The 22,069-nt window shown below is 36.3% G+C and overlaps 1 protein-coding gene across 1 annotated transcript in view; it reads right to left on the bottom strand.

The window, feature by feature from the left end:
- LOC113092362 (probable lysosomal cobalamin transporter) overlaps positions 1–22,069 on the bottom strand; it is an 84,454-nt gene that overhangs the window by 30,249 nt on the left and 32,136 nt on the right. Inside the window, exons 6-9 of the mRNA XM_026257944.1 lie at positions 20,052–20,140; positions 13,111–13,184; positions 5,633–5,758; positions 4,640–4,792 (exon numbers count right to left, since the gene is read on the bottom strand). Coding sequence (XP_026113729.1) covers positions 4,640–4,792; positions 5,633–5,758; positions 13,111–13,184; positions 20,052–20,140 — 442 coding nt within the window. The remainder of the gene's footprint in view (positions 1–4,639; positions 4,793–5,632; positions 5,759–13,110; positions 13,185–20,051; positions 20,141–22,069) is intronic.

Here is a 22,069-nt window from a genome sequence, read left to right as displayed (position 1 = left end):
GAGAACATAGATTTGTAAATGAGTGTGAATCCGCCTTCGAGACATGATCTATAACTAATTCAAATGAATGACTGCGAGTTATTAGTGATGCTAGAATTACGCTTTGTGGTTAAAAACACAGCTGGAGCTATTCTAAGCGTATATTAGGAATTTATGTCTCAAGCTGTTGCTGTAATACCAATAATAAACGCGTGCAGTTATAGCTGCAATAACAGTGACAGCGAGAGCTTTGACTTTAGAGAAAGGAGTACATTAATAATAACAAAAGTTACAGCATCAGGCAATTCATTATTCATGCCTTCAGCTACACAACATATGTGTTCCTGTGGCTCGGCGGCAGAGCATTGCGTTAACAGCGCAAAAGGTCATGAGTTCAATTCCCTGGGAACACACATACACACAGATGTATAGCCTGAATGCACTGTAAGTCGCTTTGGATAAAAGCGTCTAAAAATGCATAAATGTAAATGTAAACAAAACAGCAATCTTCAATACATACACACTGCTACCTAAACACCCTTTAGGAAGGTATCTACACGACATGTCAACATGTTGAATAGTTATGGTTCCCCTTAGAGAAGACATTTCCACATGCATTTACTCAAATATCATGCCGATAAAGAGGCCATTTTTAGAGGCCCAAAAAGATTTTTATCTTTACATTTTATTACATTTAAATGTAGAAGTTGCAGAAAAGCCCTTTTGAGGTGAAATTCAGGTGTCCTCACGTGTTCATGTTCAATGCTGTTCACCCAGAAAGTGTTGCGCTGGATCTTACAAGCAACTGTTTCATGTGCAAGCCATTCCAGGCACAGGGATGTATGTGTAGCACAAGCGCAGGTAAGAATATGTTAGTCTCGCGACATCCGACCTTTGTTAACAGAAGCAAAGGAAACAAAGTTTCCATACTTCCATGCGCACGTCAGTTAGCGGAAGGACATTTTTTTAAATCCTTTTGAATTTTGTCTGAAAGAAGAAAGTCATATACACCTAGGATGTCTTGACGGTGAGTAAATCATGTGCTCATTTAGATTTTTGGGTGAACTAACCCCTTAAATTAATTTACACAGCAATTACAAATGTATATGTTGATACTAGGGGCTGAGTTCTTTGATTTAGCATTGCATCTTAACACTGACTTTTGAGCAGGCACAGAGCCTTAAAGTGGCTGTGTAAAAGGACCTTTAAGTGCAAAAAAAAAAGTAAAATGTAACAATGTACCACAAAATAGAACACAATCTCCAAAATACCAATGAACTATACAACATAGCATTAAGGATGCTAATTTGCCTTGAGGAAGGCACAGAAAAAGTTAACTTCTCTCATTGCCTTGTTTATTTCACATTGTGCACACATTCAAACCCTGTTTGTTATCTATATCAATTTTACATCTGCAGCGGCTTGTTTCCCCATGTTTTGCCATAACGGACCGCTTGAGGCCCCTGGCAGTCAGACGCCCCTGGTCACATTGGCCCAGTCCATAATCGTCCTTGCTCTGAGCTCTGCCAAGGGCTGCATTATCAGTGCACTGTCTGAAAGTGTATTACAGGAGAGATTTTTTTTAATATCCTTTGAATGACAATGAAAGCCTCTATAGGCCTCACACTCGCACAGGCTTCATAAACAGGTTTATTCATTTTATAATTGGACTCGCGACCACCTGCCACTGCTGTCATTCCCGGGGCCTGCTGGGTTCTAATGTGCAAACCTATTGACACATGTTCACATCTACCACAGCTCTACAGTTACAAGCGAACCACCGTGACGACTATATGTATAGATCCAGTGTGCTCGTTATTTGTCGCAAAGGGAGGAAATATGTGCAATTTGCATGGTAAGTGTTGCATTTCATCTTCCGAGGGCTCATTAAAATTCCTTTAGCACCTCCAATACACCACTTTCAATTTTCCGAACCAATTTCCGCCACAGATGAAACGGTAAACACAATAATTAAAATCAATCAAACTTAATCAATCAATCTGATACAGAATTTAGGTCAATTAACCTGCTCTCTAAATGGAATCAATCACATCTGCCGGGTCTACATTAAAGGGTAATAGAGGTGTGCGCTCATGTATTTGTGTACCTCGCAATCTATTAGTCTGTGCTGACAGCTGAATTTATCTAAACTCACCAGCAGGAACTCACACGTATCAAATCGACCCGTTGGACCACCCATGCAACAGTTAACAAACCACCCACTTGGCCTCACTTTCCACAGCCACGCAACTCTGTTACGTAATGCCAATGGCTCTCACAACGGAAATGTGTTGAATCAGTACACATGTTGTGTTAGCGACAACAAAGTACACGTGAGACTTCGCAGCAGGGAGCGGCGGATCGAGCCTGAAATCGGCCCTTGGAGAATCTGAGGAGAAGCTGACTTTTGCACTAAATCGTTAAATTTACACTGTAAATCAGACATATGCTAAGCTTAAACAAGCGCAGCGCATCATTGCAACGTAAACAAGGTGCAGTGACTTATGGAGAGATCTGTTTGGCAGACAGATTCCTCTCAGTATGCATTTCCCCCAAAGCTCTTATGGGAAAATTTGTAAATCTCAAGCCTAGTTTAGGTATAAATAGAGTCTGGAGTCTATCATTAAGAGTGCCATGCTCACGTCTGCTGCTAGTGGGCCACTAAAGACAGAAATGAGGAACCCCTCTGGTGCATAGCATGCTGGGAGAAGAAACGATGCAGAGAATAACAGCAAGTGAATGAGAGGCAGAAAACATTTTAAAGATAGGCTAGAAGAGTGCAGAAGGTTTGTGACAATCACAGCAATTTTTTGCATCACTAGATGTATATTTAATGAGAAATTTCTCCGAATATTGAAATTCTGTCATCATTTACTCAACCACATTTTGCTATTTTCATGGTTAACAGCCCTTAGTTCACCTGAATAGCCAGGATATTCTTTAAACATAATTTTTTGTGTCCCACAGGAGAAAGGAAGTCATACTAGAGCATATTAGAATTTGCCTTTAACACAGTCAAGGTCAATCCCAGCGAGCACACAAATCGGAAAAGAGTTGCCAAATAAATAAATAGAAATATTATATATATTAAATTTAAAAAATGGCTTCATTAGCTGGATGAAAGCGCAGACGTAAGGAGAAATAATGCATCTAGCAAAGTGGTTACTCAGTTTGGCAAATCTGTGCCAAGGTGATAAAACCCAAAGGTTTTCTGGAATTTCCTGGGAATACATGGGGGCATTCAAATGAAGTCATAATGTACGTTTTACATCAAAGTCACCAGGAAAATTACTTTTCTTCACACCTCCACCTTGATAGACTTTGCAAGATAGGATAGTGACATAATGGAACTATGAATTAGGAACAAGACGACGAAAATGCTTGAAAAACATCAAACATCAAAAGGGAAAAGAACATACATTTTAAGCAAGTGTTGCAGTACAGTATATTTAAGTCTAAACTTATATAAACTTTATGCAAATGCTCTGATGGTTTTATTGCAAAACCAATGGAATTTTTAAAGTAATGAAATGGCATCTGTAACCCTTTTTTTATTCCATAATTTAATGGATGCACAAGTGAAAGAAAATTCCTGAATGAGAGTTTGCAGATGGCATCTAAATTTATTTACTATTATTGCAATAACTTTCATTAAATGAATGGTTATTAAATTACCAGAGTATAAAACTGGCAAGATTTAAGATGAAAATTTTTTCAAGATTATTTAAGATTCAAATAATCTGATAACAATGTCGAAATAGCTTTTGTCTATTAGTTAACCTTAACAAAAAATAATAAAAATACGTAATTGTATGACTCATACACTATTTTCCAAATCTTCTAAAAAAAAAGCAGAAAAACGTTCTGATAAAGACCAGGAACTATTATTGTGGAAGAAAATAGGGTTAATTTTGATTTCATCACTTTTGAGAAAATACAAGCCATTTGAATGACTTCTGATAAAATGTGGTGCAACAGGGTGAGGATTGCAGCTCACAAAGAGCTGAACTTGAACTGGCATCATTTGACACGTAAAAATCTCTTACAAATGCCACTCTTATTCAATCAGAGAGAACTGTCACCTCTGGATATTCAGTTGTTTCGGTGTGTGGGAAGACAGCTGTTTATGATTTGAAGCATTTACTGTTTGATCCAAAGTATGAGTTAAAGAAACTGTATTCTTTCAAAAACGGCTACTGAACACTGCAAAGTTTATTTGCCAAAAATCCTCATTACAATCATCAGCTTTTTATTTTTTTAAGAGGTTTTGTCATAATTAGGTCTTTCTCTCACCCTAAGACTTAAAACTATATTGTGCCACCTTGTTAAAATAAATGTGGCTGCTCATATGTTTTCAGCTGTCAGAAAGTTGTACACATTCAGTCATTTTTTAGTCAGTTTCAGAAGATGGTCTCTTTGAGATGTTGTTATTTTATATCTTGTTTTGAGAGTACACACACACACACAAACAAACTAAAGTAATTTCAAAAAGATCATAGAAAATTGGAATTCTTTTTGCATGACCTCTCTGATTCAAAGCCAAACACACAACACTGACAAAAAACAGAAACAATTCAATGTGAGCAATCAGGAGTAGTTGAAACTGAATAAGGCACATGTACAAGTCAGTAAAGTTTATCTAAGGTAAAACTCAACAAACCTTCATGGGACGGAGAGCTGAGCCCACTTTATTGCAGCAGTTCCTCTCTGCAATCTCAAGGTGACGACCCTGCCGACGGAGCACCTGTAGCTTGGCTTCAAGATCCTGGAGGTTCCTCCGGTCTCTCATTGAGAGAGGACGCCCATCGGCACACTGAAGAGAAAGGTACAAACTGATTATTGCATAAAATAAATCCTACTGGTTTTTAATATTTTATTTGGTTTCAAATTCAAAATGTCTTAAATGGTTCAATTTTCTCAGCAGCCAATTATTGCCACAAAAAGCTGAGGTTGGTACGAACCCTTGCTTGTCCTCGTTTACATTTATGCATTTGGTGAATCAATTAAATGATCTATGGTTACTGCTACAGGTTTGTCTGTAAACCAATATTTAGTGTGGCATAGGTCATAGTTTCCTTTAGTTGTTGATATTCTGTTCAAGGTTTATACAGACAAGGGATGTCATACAAAACCACGTCACTGTAAAACCTTTGATCCCAACATAGAGGAAGATACGGGAAGTGTTTCTTCTTCCTTTTAAGCTTTATAATTTTACTACACTTCCGTCCAAAACTTTGGTTGTCAGTATCATTTTATAATATATATATATATATATATACACACACACACAATTATTATTATAATTCATTTTGAAGTGTTTATTCCTGTGATTACAAAGCTGAATTTTCAGCATCCCTTACTCTACTCAGAAATTTCTAATATGTTGATTTGCTGCTCAAAAACATTATCTTTATCTATTTAATTTTGTATCAGCTGAATGCATCTTTGCTGGATAAAAGTATTAAAACTATCCCAAACTTTCTGAACAGTAGTACACTAATTGCAATCTTTATTTGAATCTGTTGACAGCCCTCAGACCAATCTTGGGTCGAGACCCACCGATCAAAAACCACTGACCTCAAGGACAGCAACAGACAAGCAGTTGATAATAAATAAATCTGAATCTGAATTCAGTTCACACACACACGGAGACCTTGGCTTTGAGCTTGTCTATCTGGTGCTCCACCTCCTCCGTGTCTTCAGTGTTCTCCAGACGCTCATACAGGATGCTGCGCGTGCCTTTAATCAGGTTCAGCGGTAGGACGGACATCCCGTACGCCTGACATAGAGAAAGAATGAGCATTAAAGACCAATTATACACCATTCACAGTCATCAGGCAGAGTGCCACCACAATTTCACCAAGAGTCCTGCCGATTGCCTCTAAGTGCCGCTGTGCAGAGGAACTAAATCCATACATTATGGCACTTGATAATAAAGAGCACTTTCTAAATGGTGTCATTCAGAAGCCCACTGAATCCATGTATGTGTTTTCTGTGCAACGAGGGTGAAGAGGAGGAGATGAAAAGAGTGTGAGAGTGTGTGTTTGCATGCAGCGACCATTTTGAGATGTACGGCTTGCTTTCCAGCAATGCACAGCCTAACAGTGCCCCCATGTGACGGCACAAAGTGCACTTTCACATGCACAGTGCATGACAGAAGATATATCTGAGCTCATGTAGGGAAATATGATAAAACCCTGCCATTTCTGGAGGCCGTAAATCAGAGGTTATTTCAACACTGAGCTCATCGATGCTTTTCTTTTCACATCTTGGCATTAGGAAGCGCAGGTCTTATACAGTGAGACTTGGGTCAGAAACCTGCTAGCTTTTCAATATGGGCTTTGTGAACTTTAATTAAAAATAAAGACCATCTTCAATACTCTCCTGGTAGCAAATCAATACAGCCGGAGAATAAAAGAGACAAGGTTGTGCGTACACGCACCTCGAGAAAAAAAAAAAAAAAAAAAAAAACTCATGTACCCGCATTTGTGCAGTTCTGCCGTTTTCAAAAGCTTTCATATCAAAATGCTAAGAAAAGTCAGCGGCACAATTAGATCTTCAGAAGGTGGCTAAAACACTGGTGACCTTTTTATCTTCTCTGCCGAAGATGCTTTTAGAGCAAGTGACGTGCTCTGTAAAACACGTCATTGCGAGAGTCAGGCCAAGTGTGTTCAGCCGTTGCCATGGGCCGTGACACCCTCTGCTTTGAATCACGAGGGCTCTAAAGGCCGGACCATGTCCCGAATACCAAGCACTCCCTCATAAAAGAGGAATCTGTCCTGCAACCCCGGTGAGACGTCTGCTCCTTCTCGCCTCCTCTTTCCCATTCTTTCCTGCCCTCCTCGCCCCTGCAGTCCGTCAAGCATGAGAAAAATAAAAGAGACACTCCAAACAAAAACAGGTGTGTTCTGTGCTGATTGGAAAAGGAGACCTGAGGCAGGAGACAGAGAGTGAGTATGATAGTTTGAGGAAGAGGGGCGAAGAGAGAGAGAGAGAGAGGAAAGGTGGAGAGATGGAAGATGAAGGGGTTGCGGTTGTCAGCTGGGAGAACGGAGGATAGAGGGATGAAAGTGGGGATCGGAGAGCGAGAGAGTAGAGGCATACACCCCCTTGCACAAGGATGCTTTTGTTCAACAGCCTGCATGGGGAAAGTGTGCGCTGCCACAAAACTATGAATTTCTTCTGACATTCTATACACATTTCAATGTGTCAGACTTCGCAAAAAAATATTTTAACGCACTAAATTTCTGTACACCTTAGGACTATTTATAAGGTTTTCCTCACATTTTTACCAATAAATTTAGGGCTTTTCTACTTATTTTAAAAACATGTAAACAAATTTTCAGATGAATGAATTTAGGATTTCACGTTAGGATTTTAGGATTTTCACCATGAAGCCGTTTGATTATTTTGAGTAATCGACTCTTTTAACTCTTTAACTTTGTGTTTGAGGTCATTTAAATTAACATCCAAATCATGTTTTCAATGTCAACAGAGCATACTACAGTTATGCAAATAATGTCAAAAAAGCATCTTTTCTGATTAAGGAGGAAATGGATGTACAGCAATGTCAATTTGTCAACAAAACAACAAAAATCAGTACATCCACTAAAATTACATGCAACATTAAACCATCAAAAGGACGATCTCGCATTGCTATATTAAAACACTCTCTTCTTTGTTCATGCCATAATGAAGACAAAGAAAGTGGATAAAACTGTCAAAAAAATATAAACAGATGTATAGAGAGTTCAGCATGGAACAAGCAATGGTCTTCTGCCAGATGGTGTTTCAGTGTTTCTTCTGTCCCTTTTGTGGTCTGTAAATTAAATATAAATGTGTTACACTGCTGGAAATGAGAGGCTAATTCTATTTTCTGTTGCTTTGTAAATATAACACTGTCAATTTACACCATCCATGCAGGTGTGGAGAGAAACACATCTGTGTCACTTGTCATGGTAAAAACTAAATTAATATATGTCTTTATAAAACACACACTGCAGCTCTGGTTCTGGGTGCTGATTGGTCAATACAATGTTTCAGCTAAAATGGTAAAAATGCAGTATAGTTACTGTGTAACTATTCCCTACCTCTGTCAGCCGTCAACAAACAACTTCAGTTATAAATGTGACACTAGCCACAAAAAAAGTCTTAAGTAGCACAGGTACAGTATATTTGTAGCAATAGCCAAAAATTCATTGAATGGGTCAAAGTTATACATTTTTCTTTTATGCCAAAAATTATTTGTACATTAAAGGTACAGGTTATAGGACCTGCCACTAGAGGGCGCACTACCAAAACAATAACAATCGCGTGGTTTGATGACGCTAAGAAGGAGCGTGGAATGATGGGATTTGTTGTCTTCTACCCAACCACTGACGGCCATCAATCAGATGGAAATATAAATCATAGATTTATCGCGAGTTCAACGATTTGTGCCAGTAGATTACATACAAAGTCAATGCAAAGATGCGATCAGAATATGGATCAGACTTGTCCTCGCGCAGGTTTAGAGACGCGATGTCCCACGTTTGGCGTGTATGCCCCATAATACTAATCTTGTTGATCGTTATAATAGCATATATTTTCTGTAAATATACGAATCAAAACAACTCACCTGTCGAGTAAAACACAAGCGAGATCGGCATCTCTTTCTAGTTGAAGTTCGTCGCGAAGCTATTTCCGTATTTGTCCACGGTACTGTTGTCATGTGGTTTCTACTTCAGTAAAGGCGGTCATAAAGGGTAACTAATGTCATTGACAGGCGACTGCACTGCCCCGTGTCACTGTTTAGAATGGGAATTTTCTCATGATTTACAAGTAGCTGAAAACATTAGAGATACTGTTAGTAATCAGCTGGACAAAATATATAACACTAGCCTAGTGGTTTTTGGATATTTTACTTCAAAAATCTTACAAATTGTACCTTAACGTAAAGATCATGTTTCATGAAAATATTTTGTACATTTTCTACATTAAATGTATATTTTTTTTTATTAGTAATATGCATTGCTAAGAACTTAATTTGGACAGATTTAAAGGCAGATTTTCAAATAATTGTATCTCGACCAAATAATGTCCAATCCTAACAAACCATACATCAATGGAAAGCTTATTTATTTTTTCATGACTGGTTTTGTGGTGCAGAGTCACAAATAATAATGATTACAGTATACAGTATATTAAGTACCATGAACTAACAATTTTTTGTATTACATAATATAATATATTGTTTGGTCCTGATATCTATCTGTAATGTCATTATAGGAAAGAAAGAAAGAAAGAAAGAAAGAAAGAAAGAAAGAAAGAAAGAAAGAAAGAAAGAAAGAAAGAAAGAAAGAAAGAAAGAAAGAAAGAAAGAAAACCATCAAACAAGCAAAAAAGAATAAAAATAAAACAATTTAACTAATTAAATAGACAGGTGGAAAAAGCATTTTTTCTGTTGCAAGAATCCCATGAATAGGAATGAGAAATGGAAAAAGAAGCTCTGCATATAAGAGGAGACCTGAGAAAATTCAAATTATGGCATTTGTTGTTGAAGTGGTTCCTCAGATGCACCCGAGACGGTGAGGAGGAGGAAGAGCCTCTCTTGCCAGTCGCAGGTCATTTTTGCAGCACTATGATTAAATCAGTGGAAATTAATGCGGTCACCCTCTCGTTGGGAATCAGCATTTTTGGGCCGCAGATTTAAGAGGGAGAGGAACCCTCCAGGGCTAAACGTCAGCATGCAAGCCAGTCTTTTAAATCACCACACTGAGACGGCCCATGGTCAAGTGGACAGATCAAAGAGCCGTGATATACGCTCATATGCATATGCAAATATTACATGCACATTAAAAAGTCAGCGGGTTAATCATTTTCATTGTAATGTCACACCAGCAGCAAAATAAGCTTGATATAAGACATCAGCATCGATATTACCTAACGAAGGATGTTAAATGGGTTCAAGTGAGAATGCAAACAGCGTTTTTGAAGCACGGCAACCGGTTTAGACTTTGAGAGGTCAGGAACCGCTTTGAGCAGAACGGGGCTCGATCAAGCATAAAACACACTTTTGCACCTCATAACATTAAGGGTGATAAAGGCTTCCTGAAACAGCATCTTGGACAAAGGAGGGTCTACGAGTACATAAAGGTGTCAAAAAATGGAGAGCCCTTTCAGACGATAAACACGGATGAGGTGAAGGTGAGTTCAAGGTGATTGGTGATCACTAATGGGAAAAGTTTAGAATGAAGTGGCAAGAACTGACACATACTGTACACAACAGTGACTGTCATTTAAATCCTGTCGGTGGAAAGTTTAAAAGACGTGTGCAAATGCTTGAATTCTCTCTTCTGAGGATTAAAGCAATATACGAGCCATCGTGCAGGAAGTAAAAAAGGCGTTTCAAGTGCAAAACCACTTTCTTCAGTTCAAAGAACAAACAACATTTACCTAGAAGGAGCTCTTCTGCATTTTCCCGAATAAGCAATTCATCCCCAAACAGCCTGAAATAACCAAACTTTTGCAACTGCATGCTGTTTCACTTAAAAAGCACGATTAAAACTCCCAGCATGATTGTTTTTAAGAGCTGGCCATCCAAGCATTGGATAGGTAAGTTACCATCGCCCGCCCTGACCATATGGCACTTCAGAGGCTTATTAACAAGCCGAGGCTCCTGTTTGTATGTGCTTAGGTTGAATATTAATTTCCCAGTAGCTCAGCAAAGTGTGATGCTGGCCAAAAACAGCAAGTGCTGAAGGTTTGAAATGCATGCTTTAGTGTTTAGTTGAAACTCAGCCGGCCGTGGTGTTGTCATTACAGGTTTACATCTCGGCCAGTGGTTTGAATTAAGAGCAACTGGCCACCTTGGCTCAAAGTGCAGTGATAAATTAACCTGCCCACCCTGGACAATACTGCGGCTGCATACGGTGCCCATCACTTAGATTCCATTAGGTTAATCATGCATAATAATAACACATAGGCTGGTATGATAAATCACCCATCGCTTTAGAAACTTGGATTAGGGAGGATGGGTGATTCGAGTTCTTTGGTGTAGAAAGGGAGGAGGGGTGGGAAAAGCAACAACAGGAAAGAGAAAGTGCATTAGGAACAGCCCAAGTGAGAGAAACCTGGGTTTTGACAAGGTATCTTTGATTGGTTTTGAGTCTCTATACCACAGCGGAGAAGATTAAAAACAACAGCGCACTAGGAGTCTTTCTTTCTCCATAAGCAGCTCTCTGGGCTTCTGACAACAGGAGGTCAGAAAGGAGAACATTACCATCCTCAAAGCATTTTGAAAATTGTCTAACCTTTAATACAGGCTAGTATTCAAAAGCTTGAAAAGTCTCCGTTATGTACGATTACAATTACGTGAAAAGCACAATTTAAGCAGTGACTTATTAGTGACTTAGACCTAAAAGCAGCAGCAATTCAGTGGGATTCTTACTGAAATTTCAAAATATCCAAAATTAAATTGGCAAATATGGTGTGTAAATACTATTATTCTTAAATATGAAATTATTAAATTTAGATCTAAATATATGTGATTTTAAAAGATTGGGATCAGTAAGATTTTTATGTTTTTTAAAGAAGTCTCTTATGCTCATCAAAGCTACATTTATTTGATAAAAATACAATAAAACAGTATCACGATTAATCACATCAACAGTAAGTTTTTTATTTGCATAATATATGCGTGTGTTTTGTTTATATTTATTATGTATATATACACACAACTACAGTATATATTTTGAAAATATTTACATGTATTTACGTCTATATTTATAATAAATATATTTAATATATAAATATAAAATTTTTCAGATATTTGACATGCATGTGTGTGTATTTATATATATAATAAATATACACAGCACAGAGACATATTATGTTAAAAAAAGTTTATTTAGGATGTGATTAATTGCGATTTATCGATTGACAGCACTTATTTAAATATATATATATAAAGAAGACCATTTATTCAAATTAAAAAGATTTAGTAAGAATACTAGTGATAACTATTATATTTTTATGAATGTAATACATGCTTGCTAAATAAAATAATTACTTTTCAAAAAAATAATAATCCCTTTTTTTTATGCAGTGTTGACAGTTAAATTTCTATTTTGAATAAATGCTATTTTTTCCAACATTTAATACCTCAAAGGATCCTAAAAAGAGGTATTACAAAATATTACGCATGTTATTATACACATAAGCACCAGTTCACAATTTGCGATAACAATTTCTTTATCACTGCAAAAATGATTATGCTATTGAATATGCTCCTTTATGTAAATGTTATATTTATATATTTGTTTCAAACAGTGTGCCACAGTGAACGTATTCCACCTCATTCTCTTCAATCCCTGACAAAGCGGAGATTCTCATAGCCTGGTTCCTCATGATGTTGAAAAATGGATAACATTAACAAGTGTTACAGTACAATCAATTTATCTTATCCGAATAGAACAGCTACAGTATGCTGAAGGAATCAGAATACAGGCGTTTATTAATGGCCTTCAGGCTCAGATATATAAATAGGAGAGAGATAACAGGCCATATACATCACACCGACGTCTCGGGCACACATCGGTGAGAAATGACAGAGTGTCATTTTGAGCGATTGCAGGCCAAAACGCAAGAATCACAAAACATTTCTAACATTGAGGGGCCATTTCATCATTCAGGATGACTACAATCAAAGACTGTTTCCATACAGCGGCCTTTGTGGAATATGAGAAACCTACGCATGAAGATGACCTATCGGGATTCTACAGTCAAAGCTAGGTCAACAACCACTTCAGGAAAATGATTCTCTTACACATCTATAAATGTAAAAATCACCTTAGTTGTTGTCATTACAACAACTGTTTTAACTTCCAAACCAGCCTGACACTGGTTCAACCAATGGCATGAGTTTAGGGCGGGACAATCTGTATCTTTCAACCAATGGCAAATGGCACTAGCGGTATATAAAAGGACAGACAAGCATACTTAAATTGTGGACAGAAATGTGCATATTATGTCTAAAATTGCCTCCCCGTGACAGTGCTGAGCAGTCTCTTCGCACAACCCCTCGTAAACGCATGCAAATCGATGGGGCACAAGTAACCACCAAGCATTACCAATTCTGTGTTGGCCACTCACCGTGTATGTGATCACTGCCAGCATGCCAATCAAGGTGAGCGAGCTGATGGAGAACGACAGGGCAGCCAGGCCATCTGCAAGACAGAGGGGAAATTTATTTATGACATGGGCCAAAAGCATAGCTCTGTTAAGTTTTGGTCATGCGCCAGATATATTTATATATATATATATATATATATATATATATATATATATATATATATATATATATATTCAGAGTTCCTGCACCCCTGGGAAATTTCTCAATGCACCTCATCTTCTTTCCTCTCTTGCTATCATTTCTCTCAACCTCCTCTTACTCTGACATAGTTACTGAAAGGTCAGCAAAGTTTTTGCCCTCTAAATTCTAATAGTCACAATGACATGTTGAAAATACTGTATAAAGGACGTTCAGGAAAGCTTTTATTTAAAGGTCCCATGACATGGATTATTTCCCTTTCTTTAAATGCTTTGTAATGTTTCCTTAGGTGTATTTATATAGTTAGAATGATTTTTACATTTAAAATTTAGAAATAAAAAGCATTTTTATATCCTAATATTAGCCCTCTGGCTTGAATGCTCTGTTTGAAGGGGCGTGTCTGCTGTGAGACTCCGAGTAAACCACAACTGTTGTGATTGGCTGACATCTTTAATTCGAAATGCATATTACATGTGAAACACCTCTCAAATATATATATATTTTTTTTTTTTTTTTTTTTACTATTACAGCTGTCGAGATTAACAAATCGTGGAAGTGTTGATTATATAATTATTTTTTAGACCTTTTCCCATCACATGAAAGGCTGCAGTGATGAGCATTGAGTAGACAGAGTCTGTATTATATGTAAATATTTGGGCGGGCAAAGCAGAGAAAGGGGAGGTAACAATTCTCGTTACAACGTCACAACGAGGAGATTCAAGATCAGCCCGTTTGAGCTTCCATTTTCTCAAAGGCAGAGAAAGATAGAAAAATCTCAATTTGCACCGATTCAAATTTCTAGAAACTTGGGTAGCATACACAGGCTAGGGGAACTCATATTAATCTTAAAAAACCTCAGAAAGTGAAATTTTCATGTCATAGGACCTTTAATAGTCAATATCAATACCAGTAAAATTTCACAATTCTTGATGCCACAGCAAAAGCTAACATGCTACTAAACATTTTGCTTTATTTAAAAACTTTTAATATTGAATTAAAAGGTTTGATATTTTTACTATATTGTATTAGATTAGATGGTTAGATTTATAATATTTTTTTATTTTTATATTTATTGTTGATGATGATTAATAATAATTATTAATATATGGATACATTAAACATTATGGGGTATAAAAGTGCTTTAAAAGTATTAACTAAGTATATTAAGTCACATTTAAGCATTGATCTTCACATTTGTAAAGAACTGTTCAAGTAAAATAATCTGTAATAATAATAATAATAAAATGATGAGAAATACAAGCAATTAAAAATGTAAACAATAAATACTGTTGTTGTTGATATAAAAAAATATGAATATAATATACAAATAAATATTTAAACAAAAGAATGCACAAGTATACAAAAGTACTTTTATATTTTTAATAGATTAAGCAAATTTTAATAAAGCTTTAATTTTCACATTTATCAAATAATCAGTAATAAAAAATAATAAATAAACACATAAAAAATACAAATAATTACATTTAAATATATATATATAATTTCAAAGTAAAAAAGTTTGTTTCATTACTATATATATATATATATATATATATATATATATATATATATATTAATACAAAATAATGTATTATGAATAACTGTTGTTACTCAAACTCTTTTTGTTTCATGAATATATACTGAATATATATAATGTTTGCAGTAAAATAAAAATGCTGACTGTTGTTTACTGCGCAAAAACTAGCCTACAAGTCTAACTGTAAAATCTATGAAGAAAAAAAAAAACAGACAGTACCATCTTTCTGCTCTTCCATAATTTAACAGGCACAAACCCTGCATTTTTGCTGTGAATAGCTTGACTGCTCACATTCAAAAGAAATTGCTGTTGGTTTGTTTTTTAGTACAGACTTGGTGAAGTACATCTGACATTTTGTGAATCCCTAGTCTTCACGATACAAGATGGCACATGGAACTGAGAGAGAGGGGAAAAGGGGGAAAATGAGTGAAAAGAGTAAAGGGCATGATGCCAGCTGTCAGATCTGAGGCCAGCTGAGGCAGATTTATGGGAAGTGACCGCCACCGCACTCCCTGTTAGGATCCCACCTGTCATAGGGAGCGAGAGAGTTGAACACACACAAACTCGCCACGATTCCCCTTTCCTCTGGTTCTGAGTTATGGCCCAGCGGAGCAAAACACAGCATCCTGGCAGCCCTGAGCCCAGAAAGCCCCCTTCTGCCTGCAGCCCACCTCAATGAAATGCAACCTACTGTTCTCTGTTTATTTTCCTCAGGAACTGCTTTACATCACTCACAAAATGACTTCTTTCCATTCAGTCGAACCACATGAATTCTGAGAAGTGTTTGCTGCGCCACCCACCACGTTCCATACACAAAAAGCCCCGAGACACAAAAGCCGACGAGAAGAAATGAAGATGATTACACTCCTGCTTCCTAATGTAGCAAACGGAAGAATATAAAAGAAGAGGAGCTTTGATGTCTGATGGCTGAAATGAGCATTTGCATCTGAATAGGTGTTTCCCTTTGTGATGTCCCAGCTTTTGTTAAGTGGTGAAGGAGCTATGCCGGAGACAATAGCGTTCGTGTTTGCTACGGAAAGCCGCTCTGTTTATGAACTCCTCACAATGCAGGGGGACCTGCGTTTTCCGTTGCTTCCCCGGAAGACTAACTGAGGGATTGGACAGAGAATATATTGTTGATTATCTGAGGCGGCTCCACAGCTGCTCTAGCGGCTGATTCCTCGGCACTCGGAGAGAGTGGAGGCCCTTATCTCGACATGCACGGAGCACCCCGGGCTTATGTACGCCGAGGGGACCGCTGCCACTGAGAAGTGTTTATTAAAGAGCTCTTAGCTGTGGTATTCACAACATGAGCTTGCTATGATAACCTCATGGAGATGGAAAGCAGCTTGCTTAAGCCAACTCACTCACTGGATTCTGGATTACAGGAAAAGAGAAAACGCACTGCCCCCCAACAATTACAGACAGAAATATTATCAAACAAAAGTGGTGCAGGAGAGGTTCTCAACTATTTCGATTTATCTTAATCTTATTTATGGTGTTCAAAAAAAAAAAATAGACATATGCCTTATTTAATGCACAGACAGTAAAAAAGCAAGGCACTAATATTACAATTCTAACTAATATTGAAATTATTTATATTCATGTTTTATTAGCCATTAAAAAATAAACAGACAACATTAAAAATCGAAATAAACAAGAAATAAAACAATTATATTTGAAATACTACAAGGTATCAAATTATAATATACAATATATATACACTGTATATATATATATATATATATGTATATATATATATATATATATATATATATATATATATATATATATATATATATATATATATACACAGTGGGGATCGAAAGTTTGGGCACCCCTTGCAGAATCTGTGAAAATATGAGTAATTTTCAAAAAATAAGAGAGATCATACTAAATGCATGTTATTTTTATTTAGTACTGTCCTGAGTAAGATATTGTACATAAAAGATATTAACATTTAGTCCACAAGACAAAAAAATTGCTGAAATTATTTAAATAACCCCCTCAAAAGTTTGGGAACCCTTGGTTCTTAATACTGTGTTCCGTTACCTGATGATCCTCGACTGTCTTTCTGTTTTGTGATGGTTGTGCATGAGTCCCTTGTTTGTTCTGAACAGTTAAACTGAGCAGCGTTCTTCAGAAAAATCTTTAAGGTCCCACAGATTCATCAGTTTTCCAGCATCTTTGCATATTTTAACCCTTTCCAGCAGTGACTTTATGATTTTCAGATACATCCTTTCACACTGAGGACATTTGAGGGACTCAAACACAACTATTTAAAAAGATTCAAATATTCACTGATGCTCCAGAAGGAAACAAGATGCATTAAGAGCTGGGGGGGGTGAAAACTTTTGGAATTTGAAGATCAAGGTAAATTGTACTTAATTTGTGTACCGGGAAACATACAAGTATCTTCTGTTGCTTACGAAGGGCAGAACTAAATTTTACAAAATTATATTTCAACAAAATAAGACAAATTTGGCCATCTTCATCGTGTTCAAAAGTTTTCACCCCCCAGCTCTTGATGCATCTTGTTTCCTTCTGGACACTATAAAAAACACTATAAATTAAACTAATTAATATAAATGCTACAAGTGAATTCAGGCATCACAACGTAATGATGTTCATGTACAATATGAAAAATGGATATTCATTTTGAGATTTGCTAAAGATTATATGTAACAATTATATAAACATGTTTTTAAAGATTACTTTATGGTCAAATAAGTAAATATGACTGCAAAATAATTTTTATATTCATGTTATATCCAATAACGAATAAACAGTCAATATTTAAATTCTCTACATTTTAGTGTTGGAAAAAGAAACATTTAAAAACTAAAAATAAATCATTTAAATGCTACAAGTGAATTCAGGAATCACAATGCTAAATTTACAGTATTAAAAATGGATATAAATTTTTAGATCTACTAAAAAGCTGTCATTTTCCACACACCTAAAACAGATCTAACCCCTTGCAACCACCTTATGATACAAACATTTTTTCTTCACTATTCTGGCTCATTACAGACTAGAGCTATGAATGCAAAATGATGTCATCAAATCTAAATTAGATTCAGCGTAGCTGATGCCTGATGCCTTCTCGTCACACTACGTCACTCTAACTCCAATTTGAAATGTGACACTTACTGAAACACATTCAGCTCAGCGGGAAAGTAAATCAGAGAACAAGAGCTGTCTGAGGGGATTCTGTGTCCAGGCCTCCGCTGCATAATCAGGTAGAGATTTTTTTGGAGCCTATGTCTGTGATAAGATCAGATCTCCAGCTGTCTACCCTTCTGCACGCTCCCTCGCCCTCTCGCCTCAGTCTTACCCGCTAATGGGGAATGGGGTATTGCATTCAGTTTACATTTGATGTCTGTTTCACATGGGGGAATCGGCAACTGAACCGATGCATATCTGTGGAATTGGTAATGGACAACCATGGCTTCGGGATGACACCGGGTGGAAATCATCAGCCTGCCTTGCCGCATGGATCAAGGTGCTCCTTCAGCAGCCGAGGCTTCTCAGAGACATGATAACCCTGCTCACATGGCACACGGGTCTGGTTACTAATTTAACACGTGGAGTGGAGATGAGGAGCAGGGTACCACGACCGTCAACCTCAAGGTCTGCTGCAGATTTTGACAAACAAGCCAGTTTCAAAAGAGCCCTTTTTCTGATGTTCTTTCCGCCTAGACTTTTTGCTCGATTTCCATTCATTAGGCCAGGGCTGCTGGGAAGGGGCAATGACAGCTCTAAGACCCCCTCACAGGAATCAGGCACTGTCTCAAATACCACAGACCTACTCCAGGCTATTATTGGATTAGGTTGGATTCTTTAGTGGCTCCATTCCTGCCAACTTGATGGTCTTCAAGGGAGAGTGACGCAAGTGTCATGACCCAACCTAACAAGGGAAGTTCTCTGAAGGAACACCGTGGTATTGGCAAATCACACTTGCTTTCTCAGAGCATAACAAACCATGGGACAAAAAATTACTTGTACTGGAAGTAAAAAAGGCATGTGACTTGTCTGTGACCTTCAAATAAGCCTTCAGAATGTGATAAGAAAGGCTCTGGAGAACACTGACACAAAAATACTCAGACAGCTTCCTTTACACAGACTCCCTTAAATATAGAGAGCTAGAGAGGGGAAAAAATAGAAAAGGGATGATCCTTTGTCCTCAGCCGTGTTAACATCTAAGGTTTTTTTATATTTTAGTGGACTTTGGTTTATTATATATATATATATATATATATATATATATATATATATATATATATATATATATATATATATATATATATATATATATATATATTCAGTTTTATTTTTTATTTCAGTTAAAGTTTTTGTCATTCTTGTAATTTGTACATATATTGTTTTTTCTTAATTTTTAGTTTTAATTCAGTTTTAGTTATTTTAATATTTTAAGTTAATGAAAATAAGAAATGTTTTATTGGCAATTAACTGAAAAAACACATCAAAGTTGCAGTCCGTACATTTTTGGTATTCAAAATTAACAAAATTTATATAATAAGCAAGTTCACCACAAATCCATTTTCCAAACTGTGTTTTTAACTTGTCCTGAATCATTACTCTACACCTATAATAAGTGTTTTTATTCAGACTACTTCAGACTGGGTCAGGTAGGTACCGCTGAGCTTAGTAGCCCTGTACTTGTGTGATTTGTCATAAACATAGAGAGAAGTAGCACCGGCTACAACATTCTTCCACAAGACTTGTTTAGTTACTGTTAGAGCGACAAAAGTTACGGACTGTAGCTTTAAGATTTATTTAAAAATACGCTTAAGTATATGGACCAATTCTCACTACTAACTAGTTGCTTATTATCATATCTATTATTAACATATTAGCTGTTTATTAGTGTAATAAAGCACATATTCTGCATGACCATATTCTAAATACTTGAAGATCTGATTGACATGTCAAAAGCAGCCAGGTCTTTTTTTTTTTTTTTTCAAGACAGCAAATTTAGGTAGCACAATGAGGTCTGTTGACATTGACGAGGCTAAATGTCAGGGCTGCCAAACCCACACATCACCTCTGCTCGTGGCTTGGCAGCATCCGTCGCTTTCTAAAAAAACACCTGTCGTTTTGTTGTTGTGGCCCTGAAAGTCAAAACTCTTTTTGCCGTTTTCTTTGCAAGTGTCAGTAAAAATGAGCTGCAATTCCACTTAAAGAGGTCTTTATGGTACTTACGGCTGCTGCCCAGCTCCTCAAACAGATACTGCACCTTCTCCCACTGAGTGGAGTTCCGGTTCGGCGGAGATTCCAACGGAACAAATGTCCTACAACAGAAGTTTAACATTTCTCAATCATAATGTCATGATTTATATACTACTGTTTAAAAGTTTGGGATTTGTACGACGTCAAATTGTGGGGGGGATTTTATATATATAAACACACACACACACACACACACACATATATATGCTTACTTAGGCTGCATTCATTTGATCAAAATAACAGTAACACAGTTTTACTGTAAAATAGCATTACAATTTATTTATTCTATTTTAACATGTGATTTTTTTTCCTTTGAAGGCCAAACTGAATTTCTAGTCTAGTCTTCAGCATCACATGATCTTTCAGAAATCATATATTTTTAATAAATCTCTGACACTCAGTGGCTACATGCACACTGCAACATAATATGACTGTTAGTGTTTAAGAGAAAATTTAGTCACACAGCAAACAATCTCTTCAATCAAATATAAAAACAAGTATAAAAACAAATTACAATGGCATTATAGCAATTTTATATAGCAAATATATGAGCACATGAATAGACGAATTCAAATATATTTGAAAAATATCAATAAAATAAATAATTTATTATCAAAGCAAAGCATCAAGAAAACTCATTTCAAAGTTCTGCTATGCAATGTATTATATACATTAAACAGAAATATATGTAATGTCTAGATATAAAAAGAATATTTATTTGTTTTATGAAATTTAAAGGGATATAATTGTATTAATTGTATTAATGTATCTGGAGTAACATTCAGATTAACATGGGGGGAGTGTCTTTTTCTAGGGCACTGAAAAAGTAGGAATTTTTTAATCATGTAAGAATTCGTCATTTAAAAACATTTCTTTCAAATGTATTGTACAACTTTAAGTAGAGCACCTTTACCCAAAAGGAAAATTGTTCTCTTGGATATATACATGTATGTCTGTGGCTGACGGCACAAGTGTGTTTACTGTGAACTATCATGTAGAGATCCTTGTATACAGCTCATGTGATGTATCGCCGCAAGCTTTAAAAGCAACTGAGGATACAGTATGCTCACATTCTGAGTAAATTTCTGTAACATGAAGAAAGCCAGTCATCTCCAATGAGGAGAACATCATTCACAAGGTGAGGTTGCATAAGCAAATACCTCAGGCTACAGCTGGTCTGGGGAAAAAAAAATCCCTTGTTTTAACCATAAGTTTCAGTTTTAGTCTGTATCAACTCTAATTTGTATGTCCAGCAACTATAACTGATATACAGTATTGGGGGTAACACATTACAAGTAATGAGAATTATGTAAACTGATTAATTTTTAGTAACTAGTAAAGCAACGCATAACTTTTTAATTTACAAGAAAATATCCAAGTTACTTTTTTCAAATAAGTAATGAAAGTTACCGCTCCTGTCCCTGTTTTAAGAGAAATTGAGAGTGAGAAGCAAAGGCAGAGGCACTTCATTCAGCCTGAGGCTTATTAATTTCACTTTTAGTATGAAAGGGCCTTTATAGTTGCCAAAAAATTAATAAGCAAGCCTAACTCAGATGACAAAAAGTAATGCAAAAATAATGTAGTAACTAACTTTTTTCTTTTTTATGTAGTGATGCAACATTGTAATGTAATTAAAAACAATGTTGCCAATAACAAACAAGGTTAATGGCACAAATATGCAATTCAAAAAGGCAAAAATTAATAGGAACATATAAATTAGGATTACCAATAAATTTATGACACTACTGAACAAAAAAAAGAAAATCATTAGCCACATGCTGTTTATTATTATTATTTAGGTACTTACCGGTTTTTTTTTTTCTGACTATAAGTCGCACCTGAGTATAAGTCGCATCAGTCCAAAAATACATCATGATGAGGAAAAAAACATATATAAGTCGCAGTGGACTATAAATCGCATTTATTTAGAACCAAGAACCAAGAGAAAAAATTACCGTCTACAGCAGCGAGAGGGCGCTATATGCTGCTTA

Source organism: Carassius auratus, unplaced genomic scaffold (genome assembly GCF_003368295.1).
Source record: "Carassius auratus strain Wakin unplaced genomic scaffold, ASM336829v1 scaf_tig00214575, whole genome shotgun sequence".
NCBI lineage: Eukaryota > Metazoa > Chordata > Actinopteri > Cypriniformes > Cyprinidae > Carassius > Carassius auratus.
Note: the sequence above shows the minus strand (reverse complement) of the source record. Positions and strands in the feature narration are given on the sequence as shown.